The sequence below is a fragment of the Taurulus bubalis genome (assembly GCF_910589615.1).
Source record: "Taurulus bubalis genome assembly, chromosome: 11".
Lineage (NCBI taxonomy): Eukaryota > Metazoa > Chordata > Actinopteri > Perciformes > Cottidae > Taurulus > Taurulus bubalis.
In genome coordinates, this window is record NC_136599.1 from 19,503,651 (window position 1) to 19,525,371 (window position 21,721).

A 21,721-nucleotide genomic window follows, 5' to 3' on the forward strand; every position below is an offset into this window, starting at 1 on the left:
AAGACGTCGCTGCCGTACAGATAGCAGCTGAAGCCGGCGACGAGCAGGCAGGTGGCGGCGGTCACGGCGTTCATTGCTTATTGTGGTGCGTGTTTTCTCGACACGCATCCGAGTTGGCGGGTTACGATATCTTGGGTGTAATCCTGAGCAGCACACGCGCGCGCGCACTCACACGCGCGCACAAACGGGCAATGTTGTCAGAACGTCCGCAACGACCGGCGTTACGTCACGACCCCATATGCGCTGCTTTCACAGCCCCCCCCCCCCCCCCCCCCCCCCCTCTCTCAAACTCTCTCTCTCTCTCTTTTTTCTCTCCCTCTGCATTCTTGACCCCCTCTCTTTCTACCGTCTCTCTTTTCTCTGCCCCCCCCCCCTCTCTCTCTGACCATGATAGTAGTAATGCCACTTAAAAGTGCAGTGTTGCCAAATGTTGTAGCCAATGTGGACAAAGCAACAACTGGTTGGCACATACAACAACAACTACTGCATTACTATACTGCAATGAGAGAAAACCTTAAAAAATATTAGGATACATAACATAAGATGAGAGATTTAACAATGTATTGTTATTTAGGAACAACAACAATACCAGAAGATTTGAAAGAGATCCTTTTTAGGTTTAGATTATTTGTTTTTTTTTCATTTTCGCGAGCTATTTTTATGTCAATGTTTAAAAAAAAACACCTTCTCCCATTTTCGTGCATGCACACACCTTTCCGTTGCACACAAAAAACACTAGCATCACAAAACCAATAATTTTGAACTGAAAAACAGTCCATGAAAAGCTACACACACACACACACACACACACACACACACACACACACACACACACACACACACGAGGCTTGCCTGCCATCAGGTCCAGCTGGATATACTGGATCCACGTCATGTTGATGGCATGTGCCACCAATACAATGAAGAGGACAGTTGCTGCTCGGCACACCGCCCGAGGTATAAATAGAGGGAAGGTGTGAAGCCATTTCCTGAGGTGATCGGGTGTCGGGCTTTCAGGTTTAGTGACCTGGCAACCTGAAAGCTCGCTTAAATGTGTGATAGGTTGTAGCCAGTGACAATTGTTCGATACAAACACAAGTTAACTATTGCATGTTGCTGAGCAATATAGAAGGATTTCATCCACACGTCTTGCTTGAAAATGAGGCTACACTGTGTTATTTTTTATTTTTTGTAAAAAAAACGGCAACATTTCTGCCTTCTTCGTGGGTAAATCGTTTCAGCTGCATATGACAAGATCATATGGGACACACGACAAAGTGTGCATCACGCGTGGAAATAACCGTTCAGACTGAACGTGTAAGTAGACGTGTCCTGCTCTCATATACGTGTGCGCAAAACCCCCCTTTGTTTTCATCCCAGCTGCAACCATCCAATTCCCCATTCGTGCACATGGGAAGGACTCTGTAACTACTGGACAGTGGGGTGGTCAAATTCCCTGCATGCTTAAGGAAAAGCAAGCGTTTGGCATGCAAAGTGTCTCTAATCGACATCATAGCGAGACGCGATTCCTCTGGTTGGATGTCGATGTCAGTGAGCCAATAGTGGAACACGCGCTTCAACGCCAATATGGTCTGCGGGTGTTATTTAAAAAATAAAGATGAGTGGGGAGCGAAGATTGCGGCGTGTGTGAATATTACGGTTAAACTAAGAAGTTGCATTGTTCAAAACCAAAGCGTAAATGGTTATTGTGGTGATGCTGGAGATCAAATGCACCGGAGTGTGCATAATAAGGTCACAACGGAGTCCCGCAGACGCACCGTTAAGTCTCTATATGCAGAAATATCACAATCACGTGTCAACAAAATATCTAAGAGATGGAACCAACCTGTGCAGGAGCGTCTGCAGTGAAGTTTTAGCTTCTTCTCGGACTCTCTTCTCTCTCTCTCCCTCTAGGCTATGTCTCTCTCTCTCTCTCTCTCTCTCTCTCTCTCTCTCTCTCTCTCTCTCTCTCTCTCTCTCTCTCTCTCTGATACTCCGCTCGCGCCACCCTCCAAGAGAAGAATGCAGTCAGCGACGTTTGGGTTGAAACTAAAGAAGTATTCACACACACACACACACACACACACACACACACACACACACACACACACACACACACACACACACACACACACACACACACACACACACCTCTCTCTCTCTCTCTCTCTCTCTCTTTCTCTCTCTCATACGCGCACACTCACACACACACATTTTCCCCAGAGGCGGAGATACAGCTCTTCCTCTCGCCCTTCTCTGTTTCGCCTCATTTAAAAAAACTGGTCCCACATGTTGAACTACTAGGGCCACTGATATTAGCTGATTGTGCCTGATGAGAGAAAAAAGAAAGGTCGTTTTACATTGTTTTCCAAAACTACCCATGTTTTCGGATCCAGTCCAACTGTAGGTAGTTGGTGGACATTGTTTGCTGTAGAGTGATGCAGGGAAGAAACATTTTTGTAGGCCAACCCAGAAGTTGCACTGGGTTCCCTCTACAAAAAGTCAATGATATTTGAAAGAGAACACCACTTTTTGTTATGATCTTTGAAGCGTAAATGCAATCTTCAGAAGTAAAAAACCCCGGAGCTATAGCAAACCATAACACGGTCGCACAACATCACGTCGTTGCCACTAAGCTAAAGGTCAGGCACAGCAAACACCTGTTCAAAATAACCCATTGACTTTGAGGCGAGGGTGCAAACATGCTAACTGCTTTCTGCATGGCTTTCAGGAATCATTCCAAGCCTCATAGGATAATGGCTAGGTTTTGAAGCAAATGTTACATAGTGGTCCAAACAGTTAAATTACAAGTTACATGTCCGTCACCTGCCGCATTGGTGTGGTGGCCAAGGTCGGGTGCAGATTGTTGGCTGCAGACACCTGGGTGCTTTAACTTTTAAAAGTTTGCTTTTAAGTTGAAGCAAACTTGTGAGAGCGACATGAACTGACAATGCTAATGACCCAAAGACTCTAAAATGGCAAAGTAGAGTCGAGTTGGTGATACTTCTCTGTGGGGTTGTCATTTGATATGACATATGTTATGATTATATACTCATTTGTGCAGCTTTAATCCATGGCGGACAAGGCAAGGCATTGGAAATAATAGCCATTACTGTAAAACGGATTTGTTTCACTACGACTATATATGATCCCGAGTATTCGTGTTCCAATAAGCAATGACTTATTGGACCTGGTTTCAGTTAACAGGGGACTGATGTGGTGGACATTAATCTGCTTCCAGAAACAAATGAAGCAACCAGTAAACATCATGGAAGTGACCAGCTGAAATCCCTTTTTGAATCACATTTTTAGTTTCCTCATCCACGTGTGACTTTAAGCTTCCTGATCAAAACATGGTGAATCGTATCTATAAATGTGCAGTTTCATAAGCGACTCAGGCTCCAAAAAAAAATTTGATTGAAGATTGTGTTTGCTTATATGCTACAATATGAGAACATCTGCGGTGGTCATGGGTTTGGTTTCCGCTGTCCTCTCTGCTATTCTCTGTGCTTGGGCTACTTTAATGAGCGACTGCAACATCTGGCAGAAGAACTTGAAAATGTCTCAGAACAATTCCTTATACAGAATAAACAAATTCCCGGAACAAGTCTGTAGATAAACAAGGTGCAGACTGGAGTCTGAGTGCGAAGGAAGCAGCCGGTCACAGCGACACAGGAAAGGAGAACACCTTGCATCTATTTGTCCAGATCTTTTCAGAGGTATTTTGAGATTTCCTGTCGCTGCGTCACCAAATCAAAATGTCTTCATTGGAATATTCAAATCAAAATGGTCTGTGTTTGGAAAGGAAATAAACATTCACATTCAATTAGAAGCCTTTGACGAAGTAAAATGATATTGTTTTTCCTTGTTAGTACATTGAATTTTTTTTTTTTCAATTTTCATAAATAAACCATCCATCCAGGTATTTATTTTGGTCTAATAACTTCATTTATTTTAAACAGCATGCAAAAATACATTGCAGAAAAACATCAGTCTGCATTCATGTGCTCTAACTTCACATGTTTGTGTTGTTTTTTGGCTTTGAGTTGTACACTCCTCCAGCAAGGCACATCTTCGTATGACTCCGGGTGTGTACTCTGTTCTCATTCATATGCATTCTGGTTTGTTTTTTTTGTCGTCATGTCCTGTATTTGTTACAATGAGCGTGCGTCTGGAGGTTTGAATGTCTGTGTTTGTGACAGACGGCAGTCCCAGAAATCTGAAGCTCACTGGATACAAATCCTCAGACAGGCAGAGTGTCTGGCACTCCTTCACAATGTCCTCCATCATTCTTCTCAGGACTCACAAATGTGTCGCTGCGATCTCCTGTGAAACAGAAGTACAGGAGAGATCAAACAGAGCAGAGGCACCATGGTGAGAGAGAGAGAGAGAGAGAGAGAGAGAGAGAGAGAGAGAGAGAGAGAGAGAGAGAGAGAGAGAGAGACGGAGGATGGAGGAATTTCAAAATATGTTCCAGATTTTTCTTCTCTCTCCGGTGGCATGAAAGCCTCAGTGGCGTTTAATGAGGAGGAGCAGAACGGAGACTGTAAACATGCTGCCTCTAAACTTTTGCTCTGCATGCCTCAAACTCAGAAATAATGGTTCCGAGTCAAACTATTTTCACCGGATGTCTTTACTTTGCACCATGTGGATTCTTGCATTAACGTTACATATTGCATTTCTGATGGGCCATGAGGGGAGTGAATGTAAGGCCCTACTTGCTCTCTGATATGCTGAAATGCTTCTGTGAAAGTAGGTGAGCTGCAGATACACTACTGTCCAGATGGATTTCCAAACAAACCGCTTGCTTCTCTCATGTAAAACCATTTCCATGTGAAATATATTCGGGCTGCATATTAATGTGTATGCATGCAAGTAGTCATTAATTTGCAAATGCCAGCATGCATGTTACTGTGTGTCCTTGTTCTTTGCACAGCTCTCCTGACCAACCTCATCTCATGCTCACCATCCACCCGCTTACATGCTCTGTATTTTTGTATCCCTTTGTGTGTGTGCCAGTGAATGTGTTTGAGTGTGTGTGTGTGTGTGTGTGTGTGTGTGTGTGTGTGTGTGTGTGTGTGTGTGTGTGCGTGTGTGTGTATGTGCTCCCTAACTCTCCCATGAAAAGCGGTTGCTCCTGTAAACTGTATTTCATGGATCCGTGCCACGTCTTTGTTCTCTGTTAGATTTGTCTTATGGGGGCAGAAACAGAAAGTCACGCAGCCACTAACTAAACACTAAAACAGAACAGGCGGAAACGAAAAACACATGCGCAGAACAATATGCAAACATCCCTGCAGGCACAGGTGTGTAAATGAGATTAAGACAGACACACATGCACAAACATTGCCCACGTGTTAAGGAGATTTCTGGTGTGTGTGTGTGTGTGTGTGTGTGTGTGTGTGTGTGTGTGTGTGTGTGTGTGTGTGTGTGTGTGTGTGTGTGTGTGTCTGGAATCTGCAGTATTTATGATGCAAATAAGAAACACAAAATGCTGTTATTGCGTTGTTTGTGTCCAACTGTGAATAGAAAAAAAACACAAGGGATTTATATCAAATTTAAAACACAAACTAAATATAATATAATTTTGTACTGTAATTCTGTTTACCATTCCCACCCCCAACCATCTCACTGTGTGCAATCAATTTGCAGTCCAGGTCAAGCTGCAGAGTGAGGATCAATGAATCAATCCAGAATCAACATTTTAATCATTGTTCATTAAGATATGAGGAGCTTAACGCATCATTTACACACTACAGGCTGTTTTTCCCAGTTTCAGTGATGGGTGGATTAATTTGTCATGTTTACTTTTTTTTATTGATTAACTTGATTTCACCTATTCATCATGCGTAGCACAGTCTGACCTCACTCTTCGTCTAACAGTGAGAGAAAGGCTATTTCCTGTACCCTACGTTTTACATACTAATACATTTATTTGCAGTACTTATCGTTGGTTCAATTCCAATCAGTTGGAGTATTCGGTCTTGAGGAGGAAGGGCGTAGTGATATATCAGGCGACCACAATTCAGAATGCAAAACTCGTTTTCATTTGTTGCACAGACAATAATATGTAATCAAAGCCTGTCTGTATCATCAATACAATGAGCATCACTGCTGGAAAACCAATCGAATGATCACGACCGGAAACATGAATTCTCTAAGCTGCACTGAGCAATACTTGTATATTATTGTAAAAATAGATCAAACAATAATGTCTGATGGAAAAGGGGTCGCTCACACAGACAAACCCACAGAGAGTTATCAGCTGACTGCACTTCCCCTCGGCGCTAAAGAGAAGCTTCCTCTAAACTCGTTGTTTTGGTTTTACTGCCAACTTTACTTTGCTGCCGAGCTTGGCAACAGGCGATATTTTGATGATAAACAGATGAAATTAACAACAGACAAAATGTTTATTGAGAAAATTCATTCATTTTAGCATATTAAATAGCCTCATAATATATTTTTTTACCGCTGTGCAAATGTTGCGTTTGAAAGGCTCAGTGCCAACAAATAGATAGAAGCAGAATATTTTGTTTCGGAAATGAAGACTGAGACAGTTACAGAGAACAGGAGCACCGCGGCCCTGGCGTGTGTGTGTGTGTGTGTGTGTGTGTGTGTGTGTGTGTGTGTGTGTGTGTGTGTGTGTGTGTGTGTGTGTGAGAGAGAAAGAGAGAGGGGAAGAGAAGGAGGACTATTGTACACAATGTTTCTCTAAGTTAGTAATGATAAGCATTATTTCAATGTCAAGGTTATGAATGAAGCTTTGAACTCTTTGGTAGACGATACAGCTCGGAGCCACACGACACTAAATATTGACACAAACACGGAGTTTGGACCGACCAGCCTATTTTATGTTATAGACTGCTTCTTCATTTCACTTATTTTCACATTTACACGTGCGTGTCTCATAAGGCGGTCTGTGATTCAAGTTGATGAATAAAGAGACCAGATTATGTGTAATGAACTATTGTGTCCCTGAAAAACCCAGACACCAAAACAAAACACTATGTAACAGTCATTTGCAAATATATTAGTCACTGATTATGTTCTGGCACACCATCTAATGGCTTCGGGAAAAATTGGCCAGAGGCCAAAATTACTTGCTGGCCCCTGCTTTACTGTTTGGCATATTTTTTTTTCAGTCAGAGGTTTTCATTGACAAAGCTCTTAAAACCAACTGGACGCTTCCTGCTCAGCACCAGACATCAGACAGACACAGTGAGCAACTAGCTGGTGGAGATAGTGGAGCATTTAGCAGCTAAAGAGACAGGAGTTGTATGAGATCGACCGTATAAGATGATATCACATCAGCATTGTGTGTCCATCTCGCTACGCTGCCCCTGGAGGCCAAAACATAATGAATCCAGTTTTAAGAGGTTTTAACATGTAAAGTCAACTGTGAGTTTCAAGGAGCACGGCAGTAAGAAAAAACAAAATAGCCGAGTTTAAGGGTCCTTTCACACTGACCTCAAACTTTTCAGCTTGTTCCAAACCAAAAGGACAAGTAAAAATAGCCCTAGTGTGAAGCTATGCAACGTCAAACCCAAACTAACCGGATCAAATGTACACAATGTAACAAAAACAAGACCCTTGGTTAGACCTTGGTTCAGACTTTCACACCCTGAAATTCTGTTAGGCTTTAAATAACTCATTTCATACACCCGCCTCATTTACTAGTGCATAATGCTGCAGAACTTGCACACTTCAGCACTTTATTTTGTGATGTCTGTTTGTGATGTCTGTTTGAGTGCACATGTGTACGCACACAGTATATTACCGTATCTCGGCTCTGTGTTCTGGCCGACTGACAGTGCAGAACGGCGTCATGGACGGTGGAGAAGAGACAGGACTTTGTCACTTCGTCGTTAAAGAAACCTCCAGTCTGCAGGTTGTCCACGACACCAGCTAGAAAGAGAGAGAGAGAGAGAGAGAGAGGGAGAAAGATGAGGGGTAGTCCTCTTGTTAACGAAAGCCTGTTATAATTCCCGGCTGTGTAAATATTCGTTGCTAGCCCAAACACTCACAATGCTTTTGCCTTAAGCAAACCTGGAAGAGTAATTTCTGGAAAACCAGCTATTGACTGAACTACTTCTCAGAAATGTTACAAAACATTAACAAAAAGGCCCAAATAACCTCTTGTGTTGTTAAAAGAATTTAAATTGTGTGTGGCTAAGCGGGCTGGAACATGAATGTAAAAATACTTCATGTGTGAGTTACATATATGTATGACAAAGTAATCCTATAGTGGGATTTTGTTATTTTTCTGACGAACAGTCCGGGAATTAATAACGTCTAACAGAAGATCTCAAAGGTTGCTTCTGTTTAAGGTTTAGGTAAGTTATATTCAAGACTGTGTTAATGCCAGAATAAAGTTTACAAACTTTACAATAACTCAAATTGAAGAAAAAAATAAAACGTGTGTGTGAGTGCGTGTGTGTGATTAGATTCTGATGGGCTGGATGGCCCCTTGTATGGCACCTGTGCCATCAGTGTATGAATGTGTGTATGAATGAGCAGCTCTGAACGGTAGCTACTCTGGTGTTGGTCTTAACTTTTCTTATTCATTTCCTAAAAATAAATAAAACCGTTTTAATTATTTCCTAGTGATGTAGAGGGGCTTACTCAAGCAGCCAGCGAGAACCACCTTTATACAAACTTCCCCATAGTCCCTCTGGATCTGAAACAGACACAGAAGCACAGAGCAAAGGCCAGACTGGATCATTTCATTCGTCTGCCAATTCAATTTAAAGAAATTGAAAGCCGGAGGAACTAAATGAAAACAAAAGTGATATATGTATGGAGAAAAGTTCTTGCTGTTGCACGAAGAGATGAGAAAGGCAAAGTTACAAGAACTGGTTAAACAGGAAGAACCGTAGACAGCAAAAAAAAGAGGATCAGAATTCTTAATCGTAACCTGTTAATGTTGTCGAAATATTAATATTATATTTGTAGAACGACACACTTGCATATGCAAGTTACTGTTCAAGAAGTATAATTCCTAATATGTGCAAGTCACCGTGACTACATTGAATATTTCCCCTCTTCTCTTTGTATATGTGTAAATGTGTCATGTACGTACGCTGCGTAGCATCTTGACTCCCACAGTATCCAGGAAGTTGACTGGGCTGAGGTCGAGGACGATGGCTCTGGGGAGTGAGGGGTCGGGCTCAGCATCCATCTCAATGACGGCAATCTCCTTTTGCTCTTCCATCTCTGGCCCCGCCTCCTGTAAAGGACGAGACATGCCATTCAAATGTTAAAATGTTATCAGTCAAAGGTAATCGCATTACCAGGAAGTCAAATTAACATCATGGGGTCAGATATTTTTGAATATTTATTTTCTTACATTTCTGTTTAATTAATACAAACACTAGTATAATAAGACAGTTGCACACTCTGCTGGTGGTCTGCAAGCTTTCAAATATGTCATTTGGTCGTCCTCACCATGTCCACTGCATTCCTCTTGGCAGCATTCTTGGCATTTTTCTTCTCATGCCTCTTCCTTTTGGCCTCAAGCTTTTTCTTTGCTGATAGGAGTTTGGTAATGTCAATGCCAGACTAAAAGAAACAGCAAAAGACAACCACAGATGGTAATAGTGAAGTTCACATACATTTTCTAAAGCCAGTCAAGTCTCCTGCGGAAACCACTATGACTGCAATGCACCACTACACTATTGCAAAAATAAATTTCACAAATTCTTTAGAGCACACAAGTACTTACTTCAGAGAAATGAAAGAATAGATGTATTGTACTTCACAACAAACCACATTGAAGCAATGTGAACCTACCTACCCTCAGGGGATTACATGTCAAATGTTATTATACTATTAGCAATATGAGGAGATAAAGCTCATAACAGGAACACAAACGTTTATCTGTGCCAGTTAAGCCAGTTCAGTCAGTAAGTTGTCTAATTCCTCAAAACAAAAAACATCAACCAGGGCCCTGTTTCTCGTACCTGGCTTACTGAGTTAGCGGGCTAATTGTCAGGATAAGATGACGTAGGTCAGGCTTTCTCGGTTTCTCGAAGCAAGCTTAGATTAATCACCATAGCAACACATCCAAAAATGTAAACCTGCTCCCGGGCAGGCTTACTGAACTTCACTGGATAAGCTGGACACTCCCACGGACAAAAAAGGCAGCTTCTTCCTCATTGATGAAGGAGCGATATTAGTTATATTAGTTTTATAGGGAGAGAGTTCTTTCAGATCACCAGGATCCATCCTTTACATAATCATGACTTCCTGTACGCGGTGATATAGATTTTGGCGGCAAGAAATAATTTATTTACGAGAGCTTCTCGAGCCGCGGACATTGATCACCACAGGCGCAGCTGATCGCCGTCTCAGACACAGACTATCAGCCGCTGCATGCCGCTGTTCTTAAGTTTATTTAGCTCTTAAGAAACTTATGGATGTGTTGAAAGCACTCATAATTATATGACTGTGCTATTAGTACACCATGCATATCATTATTGTAGAATATGATTAAGGTGAACTCATGATGAGAATACAGAGAATCACACATAATTTATTTTCACTGCTTCAATTGATTGAATTTCTGATTATGAATAATACATACATACTGATCCGCCCATACACATATTCAAACTCATATACACATATATAGTACATGATTCATACGCGCATACAGTACATATATCCTCATAAGTATATACTTATTCGTAAATATAATCTGATTGATTTGGGTGATGAAGCACTTCAAATTAGCCGATACATTTTCCCAACACTGACGCATTTAACTTGTCTGATATATTTGGACGCTTATGTCTCGCAGCGGGGCAGGTGTTAAAGCTGCGTTCACGGCAACAATGTTGCAAAAACGTTGGAATATTCGCAACGCGTTTGCTGTGAATGACTACGGTACTGACTTCCTCATATGCCTTCATGATCATCTCCTGCTTCTCATCAGAAAAATAAAAAGAGGTTCCTCTGAGTTTATTTGGCATTGTACTGTTAAAACATCGTGGTGTCAGTGCTCCATTGTTATCCCTTCTGAAGAGGAGCAGGCGCGCGCATTTATCCAGATGACTGACGTCTGGCTAGAATTAACGAGACGTTTCAGCGCGGATCAGCCGTGAAGAAACCCAGATAGCCTGATGTCAATCATCTCGCTAATTTAAACTGGAGGTTAGGACATTTGCTTGACTTTGTTTAGCCAGGTACGAAGAATACCCCCCAGGGGAGAAGGTGCTGCTTGTCTAGACAACAGTATGAGACAAAGTCTTACTTGCTTGGTTCTTCCACTTGAGGGTGTTTGTATAAGGTAATATGAAATTAACTGTTAAAGTTTGTGTTCTTGCGTTCCACGACTAAAGAAAACAAGAGAATCACACGTTCTCAGACCTCAAGTTGTCTCCACGCATCACACATTTGTAGGCTCCAAATCTGTTTTGTTTTTTTCACTTAAATGCTGATAGGATTTAAGGGAGGTTTTCGTGAATTCAATATAATAGTATGCGTTTATCAATACATTTAGATCGTTGAGTGTCTAAGCCTTCTGTTTTGGATGGCAGTGTTTTTGTGATTTTAATTCCATGAATACAGTCTCCATGGAGAAGTGGATCAGACCATTCGTACCTTCCTACTAGTTTGTAGGACATTTGAACTCATCAAGACAATTATAATAATAGGATGATAGGAACTGATAATTCATGCAAAAGCAATGTGTGCGTTCCTTCTGAAAACCTGTCTTGCTGCATGACATCACTGGTTCATGCAATTACAGCATTAGTATCCTCTTACACAAGTGCAACCCATCAGCTTAATCGCTACCGGTGAGGACAAGCAGTAAGTGATCCCACATTTCCCCAGCAACTTTCACCATTTCTTGGAAAATAACCCTTCACATTTGAGTTGTCTGCATGCCACAGTGACCGGTCGAGTAGAAACTTCAGATAAAAAATGATTGTAATTCATCTGGTGGCAATTTCTCACCTCGTAAGCAGACGGGCAGCCTTTGCCAGTCAACAGCAGCTCTATGAAAGCGTATTTGTGCATCAAAGATAAGCAAGAAAAGAGCGACCCCATGGCTTTGACATGCTGACATTTTAATGAATGAGCCGCTCCATTATCTCCCTCCCTTATTCAAACTCTGCCTCTCACCCTCCCTGCATCTTTTGTCATCTTTTTTCTACCTTCCCTCAATCCGTCTTCCCATTTCCCCAAGAGACGTGACAGAGGAGGAGGAGGGAGACATGGGGGGTGAGGAAGGAGAGGGAGAGGAGTGTTCAAACAAAAGTTTATCGTAAGAAAGGAGAGGAGAAAATGGTGGTGACATTTAGAACAATGTCTGTCACGGTCGTGATGTGTGAATTGGTGAAATGGTGGGTCAGTTATTAGAGTGTCAGAAATAGAGAAGAGTTAATTGCACAGAAATTATGCCAAAAAAGATTGTTTTTTTCTTTTTCTCTTTATGTGTGTGTGTGTGTGTGTAGCTGTGGTGTGTTCATCTGTATTTTCACATAAATTGGGGCTTGTGTTTCCATTATGGTGTTCGCGTGTCTCAGACTGTTCTTTGGGAACGTCCACATTAATATATCAATATGCATTAATATTATTGTTTTTGCGTTGTGAGGACTCATTTTACTTTTAGACCTTTAGTGTGAGGACATTTCCTCAGTCTGCACTTCTTAAAAGAGCTGTTACGACTTAAGACCAGGTTTTATGGGTAGGATAAGGTTAAATATAGGTTCAGGGTGTGTGTGTGTGTGTGTGTGTGTGTGTGTGTGTGTGTGTGTGTGTGTGTGTGTGTGTCCTCACCTTCTCTCCAAGTGCTTCTTGGTACATCTCAGCATTGGCGAAGTACAGGGTGGCAGAGGAACGGAAGATCAAAATCCCTGGCACCTGCTTCACCTGAAACCATCCAATAGTTGTTTTACGACATTTCATGTAAAACCACAAATTTCACCCTCATGGGGGTGCTAGAGGAAATGTCACTAAAGTCATGAAGATTCATCATTTAGGAGCAATGGATATTTGTGTAAAAATGTTGTGCGAAGTATAATATAGTTTATATGCAGTTTTGAGGCCTAAAACAAGGTGTGTGTATGAAGGTGTGTATGAAGTGTTATGTGCTCGAGTTAAATGGGCTGCAAACAAATGACTAAGAGCTGTCAAACCAGAAAGGCAGTGTTGTGAAGTAATCACATATAACCCTTGGCTATTATGTCTGGGTCACAATAAAATGAGGTGTGCTTAATAACCTGCTCATTGAAAAGACATCACAGACGCTGTTTAGACATTAGTCACAATTGCTTTTATTATTCTTTATCTCGAGACCTGTACTCGCCCTGAACCCAGAGTTCAAGTTATTTAAATATAATGTGCCATACCTGATCGTAGTCCTCCAGTGGCCTGTAAATGTCAGTGTCTGGGACCTGCCCTAATATGGAGTATTGAGGTCTGGAATTCACACAAAACAAAGACCAGTATGAACCGTCTGAAACAATTTGTGTTTGGCTATGGTCTGCAACAGAAGGACCGAATTCCTTGTTTGGTGTGGTGATTGATGGTTTAATTTTCACGCTGAACATGTGTTTGTTTATTTGTGTATAATTGTGTGTGGCGATGCATTCCTACAGCTGTGTCCTGAAGATGACGGTGAGCATGGAGAAACCGATGGCAGCAGCCAGTCCCAGGTCAGGGTTCAACAGCAAGGTGAGGATGAAAGTGACCACCCAGATCACCTGGAGATACAGGGAGTGATGATGACGGGTATTGAACCAAGACAATAAGTCTAGCAACCCTTAAATGAAGCGCTCGTTAGAGAAGGCAAAAGTGTTGAAAGGAAATACAATTGAACTTTGCTATTGTTAGTTGCTGGAAATGTGAAGTTTGACTTGACTGTGGCACCATAGGGAAGGCCATTACTTAAATCCTCAAAGAGGCCTAATCAGTATTAGCATTTGTGCCTCAGGTGTATTTCATCATCTATTTGGACTTATACTGCGTTCACACGGTCGGCAGAATGGGAAAACATACAAGTTGGTTGTTGCCTGTTGCTAGCTTGATTGTTACGCTGGCCTAAATTAGCTATTTTTTTTTTATCATGTTACATATTTCTGCACAAGTGAAATATGACAGCAAACAGCGTTTAGCTCCTTTCCTGATTTAAATGTGTCTACCAGCAATAATGGTGGTTGCAGCCATTATGCCACTGGTTTGGACACTTCTGTGGTTCTTTTCAAGAGATATCAAAGCAGTCAGAAGTTCACGGTATCTTAAACTTAGATTTACTACAAAAGGGGGAATGAAAGTGTTTTGCTCTGAATGCTACCATGTAAATGTTAGCATGTTATAGCATGCTAATGCGTAGTACACAACCATGAACATGTAAGTACTCAGGATGCTATAGTTTTCTGTACTCATGTTTAAATTAATGTTTAATCTATATATTATTGATGAATCTATCTTCCCAAAACATGAATCATTTCCTCATCTATATATTTTAGGACTCTCACCATGTCTACTTTGTTGCTTCTCCAGAGTGCAGGGACATCCATGAATTGCTTCATCATGCCATGGAGGTTGACAAAGATGATGGCGGCCAGCACAGCCTGCAACGGGAGTCAAGGATAATATAGTTTATATGGAGAGCTGCTGCTTTGAGGCCTAAAACATGAAGGTAAGTTAGTTAGTTTGAGAAAAAAAAGTGTTATGTGCTCGAGTTAAATGGGCTGCAAACAAATGACTACGAGCTGTCAAACCTGAATGGCAGTGTTTACAGTCATAACATTCATATCATAGCTTTACTTTACAGTCTAATTACTTTCAATGTTTTAATAATTTGTTTGAAAAAAGTTGCCAGTTGCTTTAGTTCGAAGTAGTATCTGTTGGTGACCTTAGAGAAACACAATCTCAGCTCAAACTTTCACCCTGAGACTTGGACACATGTGTATATGCTCATGCCTGCGCACACACACGCACGCATGCACACGCGCACACGCACACACACACACACACACACACACACACACACACACACACACGCAGTACCTTCGGCAAGTCTTCAAAGAGAGCTCCAATCCAGAGTGTGATGAAAAGGATAACTATTGCTGATAGAGCACCAGCAACCTGCAGAGAAGAGAGAGGGAAGATAGAGGTATGAGGAATGAAAATCAGGAGAGAGAGAGAGAGAGAGCGATCAGAGGAGAGTTAAAGAAAAAGAAGAGGAAAAGATGAATGATGGAGTGATTATTAAAGAGATTTGGTACATGATTAAGACATCAGTTAAGGCCTCTCCTCTCCTCTCTTCTCCTCTCCTCTGTAATGGGCCTTAGCTGATTAATGGTGTTGTCAGACTAAACTGGTTTAGCCTCTCAGCAAATCTGTGTTTGTGTAGGTGAACTTTAACGATGCGAGCGAAAATCGATTGCCTAAGTGTTTTTTAATAATGCCACTTGAGAGTGACATTAATGATGACCGTTTTTTCCCTCCGTTTAACCTTTTGAGATGGCCCAGTTTAGTCGCTATGGGCAGAGTGAAGCGTTAGGGTGAAAATACTGATCTAAAAAAATAATCTCATGAAACGACTTGGCCAAGTTTAAACAAGGCATGAAAACCAAAAAGCATTTTTCTAAATGTTGCTGAAATGGTGTGCAGCCTTTTGGAATAAACATATCATTAAAACCAGTTGAAATGTAACGTTATGGTGGTGCATCAGTAGCAGGATGAGTACTGGGTAGTGGCTCATAAAAGCTCATAAAAGCAGCATAACATATTTTCGTGATGGGTGTGTTGATCAAAGCACTGCCAGTCTGGTATAGTACCACATAATATACAAAATCAGTATTAACATTCATACAGTTTTAATGTCTAATATGAGGAGCTAAAAGTCATCGGAAAGAAACTGCTTTTTATAAGGAAGTGGTGGGTTTAAAAAAAATTGCTTCATGTTTCTTCTTTTCTTTGTTAGTCCTGTGGTGATTTATGCAACAAAAACATCCGCATGTTAAAGTGTCCTTGAGAAAGACACTGAACCCCAAGCTGGTTTGGCTGGGCAGCGATTTGCATGAGAGCCCTGCCACTGTTGGTGGATTAATGTGTATGTGAATTGTTGAATAAGAGCCTGTTTGTCGGGTAAGGTAGGAAGGCGATACATATATTCACCATATAAGAGTAACCAAAAACAAACATATCACAATGTCTCATTTACCTCAAGTGGTTTATCCATGTAGATTGTTTTGGTTTGGTTATTTTTTTCTGTATTGATACTAGGAGGGGTAAGTGTGAAAATATAGGACTTATTTTGTAAAATTACCCTTTAAAAACCAAATATCCCATTCATTTCGTAAAATGTAATCGTTCCAAACTAAACCTTCTTTACCCACTGATTTCTAAAACCATACTAAATGCTCTCTGCACAGCGCTTAAGGCACCCCAACAATGCATGACTCAAGCCCAGTTCAGAGGATAATGTCCACTCATACCAACCTGAGTCTTCCCGCCCGTGCTCTCCTGAACCATGCTGCGGGACATGGAGCAGCTGATGGCGAAGCACTGGAAGAATCCTCCAACGGAGTTACTCAGACCCAGCGCGATCAGTTCCTGAAACGAGGAAACTCACACTATTTATACACAAGATATTACCTTTAAAAGAGCAGCTCATCCTGGATTGCATCCATCACCTCCTCACCTGGTTGCTGTCCACCTTGTATCCATATTTTAGGGCAAAGATGCGTCCCAGTGAGATGGCGATGCCGTAGCCAACCACCGACAGAGCGAAGGCATCCCCGATCACCTGACCAAACAGGGAGGCCGTTGGGAGAGCAGGCGGCTGGAGGCTGGTGGACATGGACAGAGTAGAATACAAACACTTTCCCTTTTCACATGTGTAAACACACATTCCTGTGTGTTTGGTGTGTGTGTGTTTCTCACCCGGAGGGAATCAGTCCCACCACATCGACTTCATATCTGTCCGCCAAGTTAACTTGCCAGGAGATGAGAGTAGCAATTACAATCTGGAGAAACAGATAATAAAAGATGTATTAGTAGGTGTAAGTGTTATGGTGTGTGGAGCTTTGTGAGGAACTAACTGTCGATTACCAGGGGATATACCACTGCATACTCACACCAAGCAGCTCCACGGGTATGGGAACAGGTAGTTTTTTACCCAAGTATGAGTTGAGCTCCTTCGCGAGGATGAGGCCGATTATAGCGACGATACTGACCACTAGAGTACCAATGTTTGTCTGAGGAATGAGATAGCATATCTCCAACACAGTCTGAAAGGAAACAAATAACATCATTGTCACTTTAAAATGCTTATAAGAGGACGCATGAGAGAAATAAGTAGTACAACATTTCATACAAGAATAGACAATGCTCATGTTATTATTGTCCATTGCGGAGAAGACTATTGGGAAATGTCTCAGTTGCGGAGATAAAAGCATGCTTACAAGAGGGATACAGATATATATTATACATTTTATAGCAACATGCTTGATGACAGTTTTTTCTCTCACTTGTAAAAAATCCCTTAGGACTGTCCAAAATCCCCAAATGCTTTGGAAATAATAATTACTTTCAGCATTAATCTTTAAACTAAATGAATAAAAATCATGCAGGTGTTGACGACTGTGCTGTTTCTTACATATATCAATGACAAGGGTCCACTGTATCTCACAGGTTTGATGCCAAAGGTGTATTTGAGCTGGGACACAATGACGTGGACGGCAGCTCCTGTGGTGTAGCCTCGGACCAGCGGCTCAGACAGGTAGGTCACAACGAAACCAAACTGGACCAGACCGAGCAGAATCTACGAACATATTGACAGACACACGGAGCCTCACTGTAACAATAAGGGAGAACAAGCAGGGACCCGGCAGCCATGCTGTCATAGCTTCAAGATAACCTCCATATTTACGCCACAGTGTAACTTTCCAGCTGCACAAGGAACAACTTGTTCACAAATACACATGCCTCAGCCATCAAAACTAATTAATCACAATTTAACCTTTCAGCCTGGACAAAGGAGGAGCCAAGCATTTTATAGCTGAAGGTCACAAAGAGTATATAAAAGGCTCATATGGAATCACGTGGTGAGAAAAGATACTTTGAAGTATTTACTTTATTCATTGATGTATTTCTTGCTAGCAGCATGTGCCTATTCATCTGCCCAAGAAACATCAATATCCAATGGGAGGATTACTCCCAAATGTTTGACTTTCAGTAACTCTCATTTACCTGAAATAATCCAGACAGGAAGGTGACGGCTGCAGCCACTCTGACCCTCTCTGCGTCCCGGGAGAGGATGTCGACTATACTGGAGTTGGTCACGTTGTCCCATGTCATAAAGTTGGAGTCTGGTGCTAATCGCTCTGTCACCCCTCCTATCATCACACTCAACACCGCGAATGTTCCTAAAGAAGGGAGACAGAGACATCAACAAGTTATTTTTCCCATATTTTCTGGTTCCAGAAGTAAACCGAAAGGTACAAACTTTGGGGAGGAAGTTAATGTTTTCCAAGGTACATTTCAACAAAGACACATCCCATAACGAAGCTTAAAAATGTTATTACATGCGGCGGTAACAGTGCATGGAAGACAAAGATTGCAATGTTGACTGATGACTGTTTTGTTCACAAATTCAAGGTCAATTAAATATGATCAGATCACAACTCAATCTTTAAAGAGCAGATTAGCTGAGTTGTTTTTTTTACCTCTGATTTACTCGTCAACATTACATTACTTTACAAATTATAGCTAAATACTTTTCAGGTGCTTTAAAAACAAACAATCAATCCAGATGGGCTTCAGCTAAAAATATCATGTCTTTGCTTAAAGCTGGAACCTGGTCGATTAGAGACACAGAAAGAAATTATCTTTCAGGCTGTTAGTAATCTTCTTTTTCATACTATTCACACAACTTCAAAGTGGATTAATCCAACCTTGTCAAACATGACTTGTGTGCAGATGCATCAAGTGTTGAAGTACAAACCGATTGAGATGTGCTTGGAAGTGCCAAAGATGAAGTAGATGAGGACTGGATAGAAGGAGGAGTAAAGTCCAAAGACTGGAGGCACAGAGGCGAGCAGGGCATAGGCCATACCTGTAGTGAGAGCAGAGGAAATGTTTTCCAACAATACAGTAATAATTAGAAAACAGCTAATAACAAGGAAGATATTAAGTATAGGGCAATGCAAAACCTGATTACCATTTAAAATACACCAATTATAACAACATATCTTCTTGAATATCATCTACATATAAAGTTACATGAATCAACATTGTGAACATATTATTTAAATGTATTTTTAAATTTTTAAAAGAATCGATTTAATAACTATGTCTCCTCTATTCAAACAGCGGCTCCCTTTTTTATAGAGCTGCTCTTGTGGAGTTTTGTTGAGCAGGCATGTGGAGAACAGAGATGAAGGGTGTCAGTTCAGAAAGAGACAGCAAACCGGTTTGTATTTAAGGATTTAGAAGCTCTGATTGTGATTGGTTAAAATCGCTTTGATATTGGCATAGGAAAAAACAATCGTCAAGCATCCATTCAAATGCTGATATATATATATGTATATATGTATGTATGTATATATATATATACATACATATATACATATATATATATGTATATATGTATGTATATATATATGTATGTATATATGTATGTATATGATCTGACAGACTATCGGCACAGCCTACACTGCACTGATCTTCTGAACTCCCGTCCTCACCCTGCGGGAGCTGCATGATCCCTACGCTGATTCCAGAAGTCAGGTCACCCAGGGCGTTTTCTCTGATGGAGTAACGAGGCAGCCATGACGCAACAGGAACGCTACCCAGCAGGCAGCTCTTCAACCTGGGACCAGAACACCTGAGTGTGTGGGACAGAGAGAGACACACAGAGAAAAAGATTTGGATAGACATGACTGGCTGATTTTTTTATTTTGTTATAAGTCTCAGACTTATAACAAAAAGCCACAGTTTGTGTCGCTCTGGTTCATCTCTGTATATTTCAACATTTGTTGACTTTTTAAAGGAACTTTGGCCAAACGTTTTGACCCTGCATTTTTTAACAAGATACTATGTAGATAAAGCAGGAGTTATTGCATGTTGCTGAGTGTCATACATATACAGAAATAGTTCTTTTGATTGGTTCGACCTCAGTAATTTTAGTACTTTATTGAAGAATTCTGGTGCGCGATGACTCATTCCTTCTGAGCGTGATTGCTATGCTTTGTGCCTGATTATACAAGACAGGAAATGTCTGAGTATGTAAAGAAAAATGAGTTGAGATGCACTGAAGATAAGATGTGGGGAACTTTACCTCATTGACGTTTTGAACTTCTCACACAGAGATGGCTTTGAGTCAGACTTTCTTGCCAACTCATCCACGGTTTCTTCGTCCAGGATCTCCCTGTGCACGCTGTAGCCCATCCGTCTCCTCTCGGCCATGACTTCAACTACTGCAACAGAAACAAAAAGGATAACTTCTTTTCTTACAAATGTATTTTAATATAATATATTACTACATCCATAAGATCTTAATCTAGTTATTGTTTTGGCACATAAACAGCTGTAAACAAAGTAATAATAAGTTAGTTTCGTGATCATTCAAGTACTGATCACGACATCTCTGGGACTAAACTGTTTGAAACTTTTGATAATAATTACCTTGTGTTCCAGTCGTATTAGAAAAAATGTTTTATTATATTGAAGAGATGTCTTTTACAAAAAGCCCAGAACCTTCTGAAGCCCTGAGATGAACCATTCACGGTTTACAGAGGAGTGAGTCTTCTATGCTGATGTCTTTCCTCTGTTTTTCCAGTTCAGAGGACATAGATCACAGTCCAAGTCTATTTCTGGTCACGGTTGTAATGAAAATCTTCCACCAAGATTAAAAAAGAAGTTCCTTCAATCATAGGATGGCACATCCCTCTTCATGAAGAATGAATCCTCTCTGTGTGCAGTGGTCCCCAGGCTTCAAATTGAATCTTGTGTAGATTTTCCAAGTGGTACCAAACAACAAGTCGTGATTGCTTTTTGTTGCAGCCACCGGATAAACGTAAGGTTTTGCTTATGAAATCCACGACGGAGAGGATTCTCTGACAAAATAGGTTGGCAAAAAACCCCTTCGCATATATATATAGTTTCCTCCTTCCTCTATGTCTCCTCTCTCCTTCAGTTGTCTGACAGTGAGACCGTCTCCATGTTGTGACTCCAGTGCTGTGCCTTGAGACCTTGAAGGGAAACCTAGAAATGTGATATTGTTGTGTCGAGGGAGAGGGCAAAGTTCTAACCTGTAGTTGTACAGTCAAGGTGGGAACAGAAGTGGGAGAAATTAGAGATGAACATTCAGAGTGGGGAAGTTCACTGTTTGTCATGTCTTCTTAGCTTTTTAATGCATTTTGTCAACCTCCTTTTGTCCTTTGAGACATTTGTTTAAATTGAAACCAACATATTCTAAATGTGAGTTGACCTGACAGGATGCTATAAATACACACAGGACATTAAAGAAATGAGAGGTCAGATGAATACAGACACAAATGTAGAAGATACCACCGTACTCTCACTTTAAATTAGACAGTCTTCAACATGTCTTGTCTGTGTGTTTTGCGTCTTTACTGTGTGTTTTATATCTTATCTGAGTGTGATTAGATTAGTCAGCCATTCTAGCTGTTCAGAGTTGTGCTAGTTAAATCACGATTACACCAATGCAGAGTGAATGGGAGGGCCCCGCTTTATCATTGGACAA

At 41.1% G+C, this 21,721-nt stretch overlaps 1 protein-coding gene across 1 annotated transcript; it reads right to left on the reverse strand.

Annotated features, from left to right (window-relative positions):
• Positions 1 to 4,260: 4,260 nt before the first annotated feature.
• slc26a6.2 (solute carrier family 26 member 6, tandem duplicate 2) lies at positions 4,261 to 20,421 on the reverse strand (the record flags this gene model as incomplete). The annotated part of the gene is made up of 19 exons (XM_079225767.1): positions 4,261 to 4,323; positions 7,775 to 7,902; positions 8,620 to 8,674; positions 9,077 to 9,223; positions 9,442 to 9,555; positions 12,781 to 12,873; positions 13,353 to 13,422; positions 13,600 to 13,706; positions 14,481 to 14,576; positions 15,016 to 15,093; positions 16,453 to 16,566; positions 16,655 to 16,802; positions 16,897 to 16,979; positions 17,091 to 17,243; positions 17,612 to 17,776; positions 18,205 to 18,380; positions 18,959 to 19,069; positions 19,701 to 19,840; positions 20,294 to 20,421. The coding sequence occupies 19 exons, from the start codon at positions 20,419 to 20,421 to the stop codon at positions 4,300 to 4,302; spliced, it is 2,130 nt and encodes a 709-aa protein (XP_079081893.1). The 3' UTR covers positions 4,261 to 4,299.
• Between the last annotated feature and the right edge of the window lie 1,300 nt (positions 20,422 to 21,721).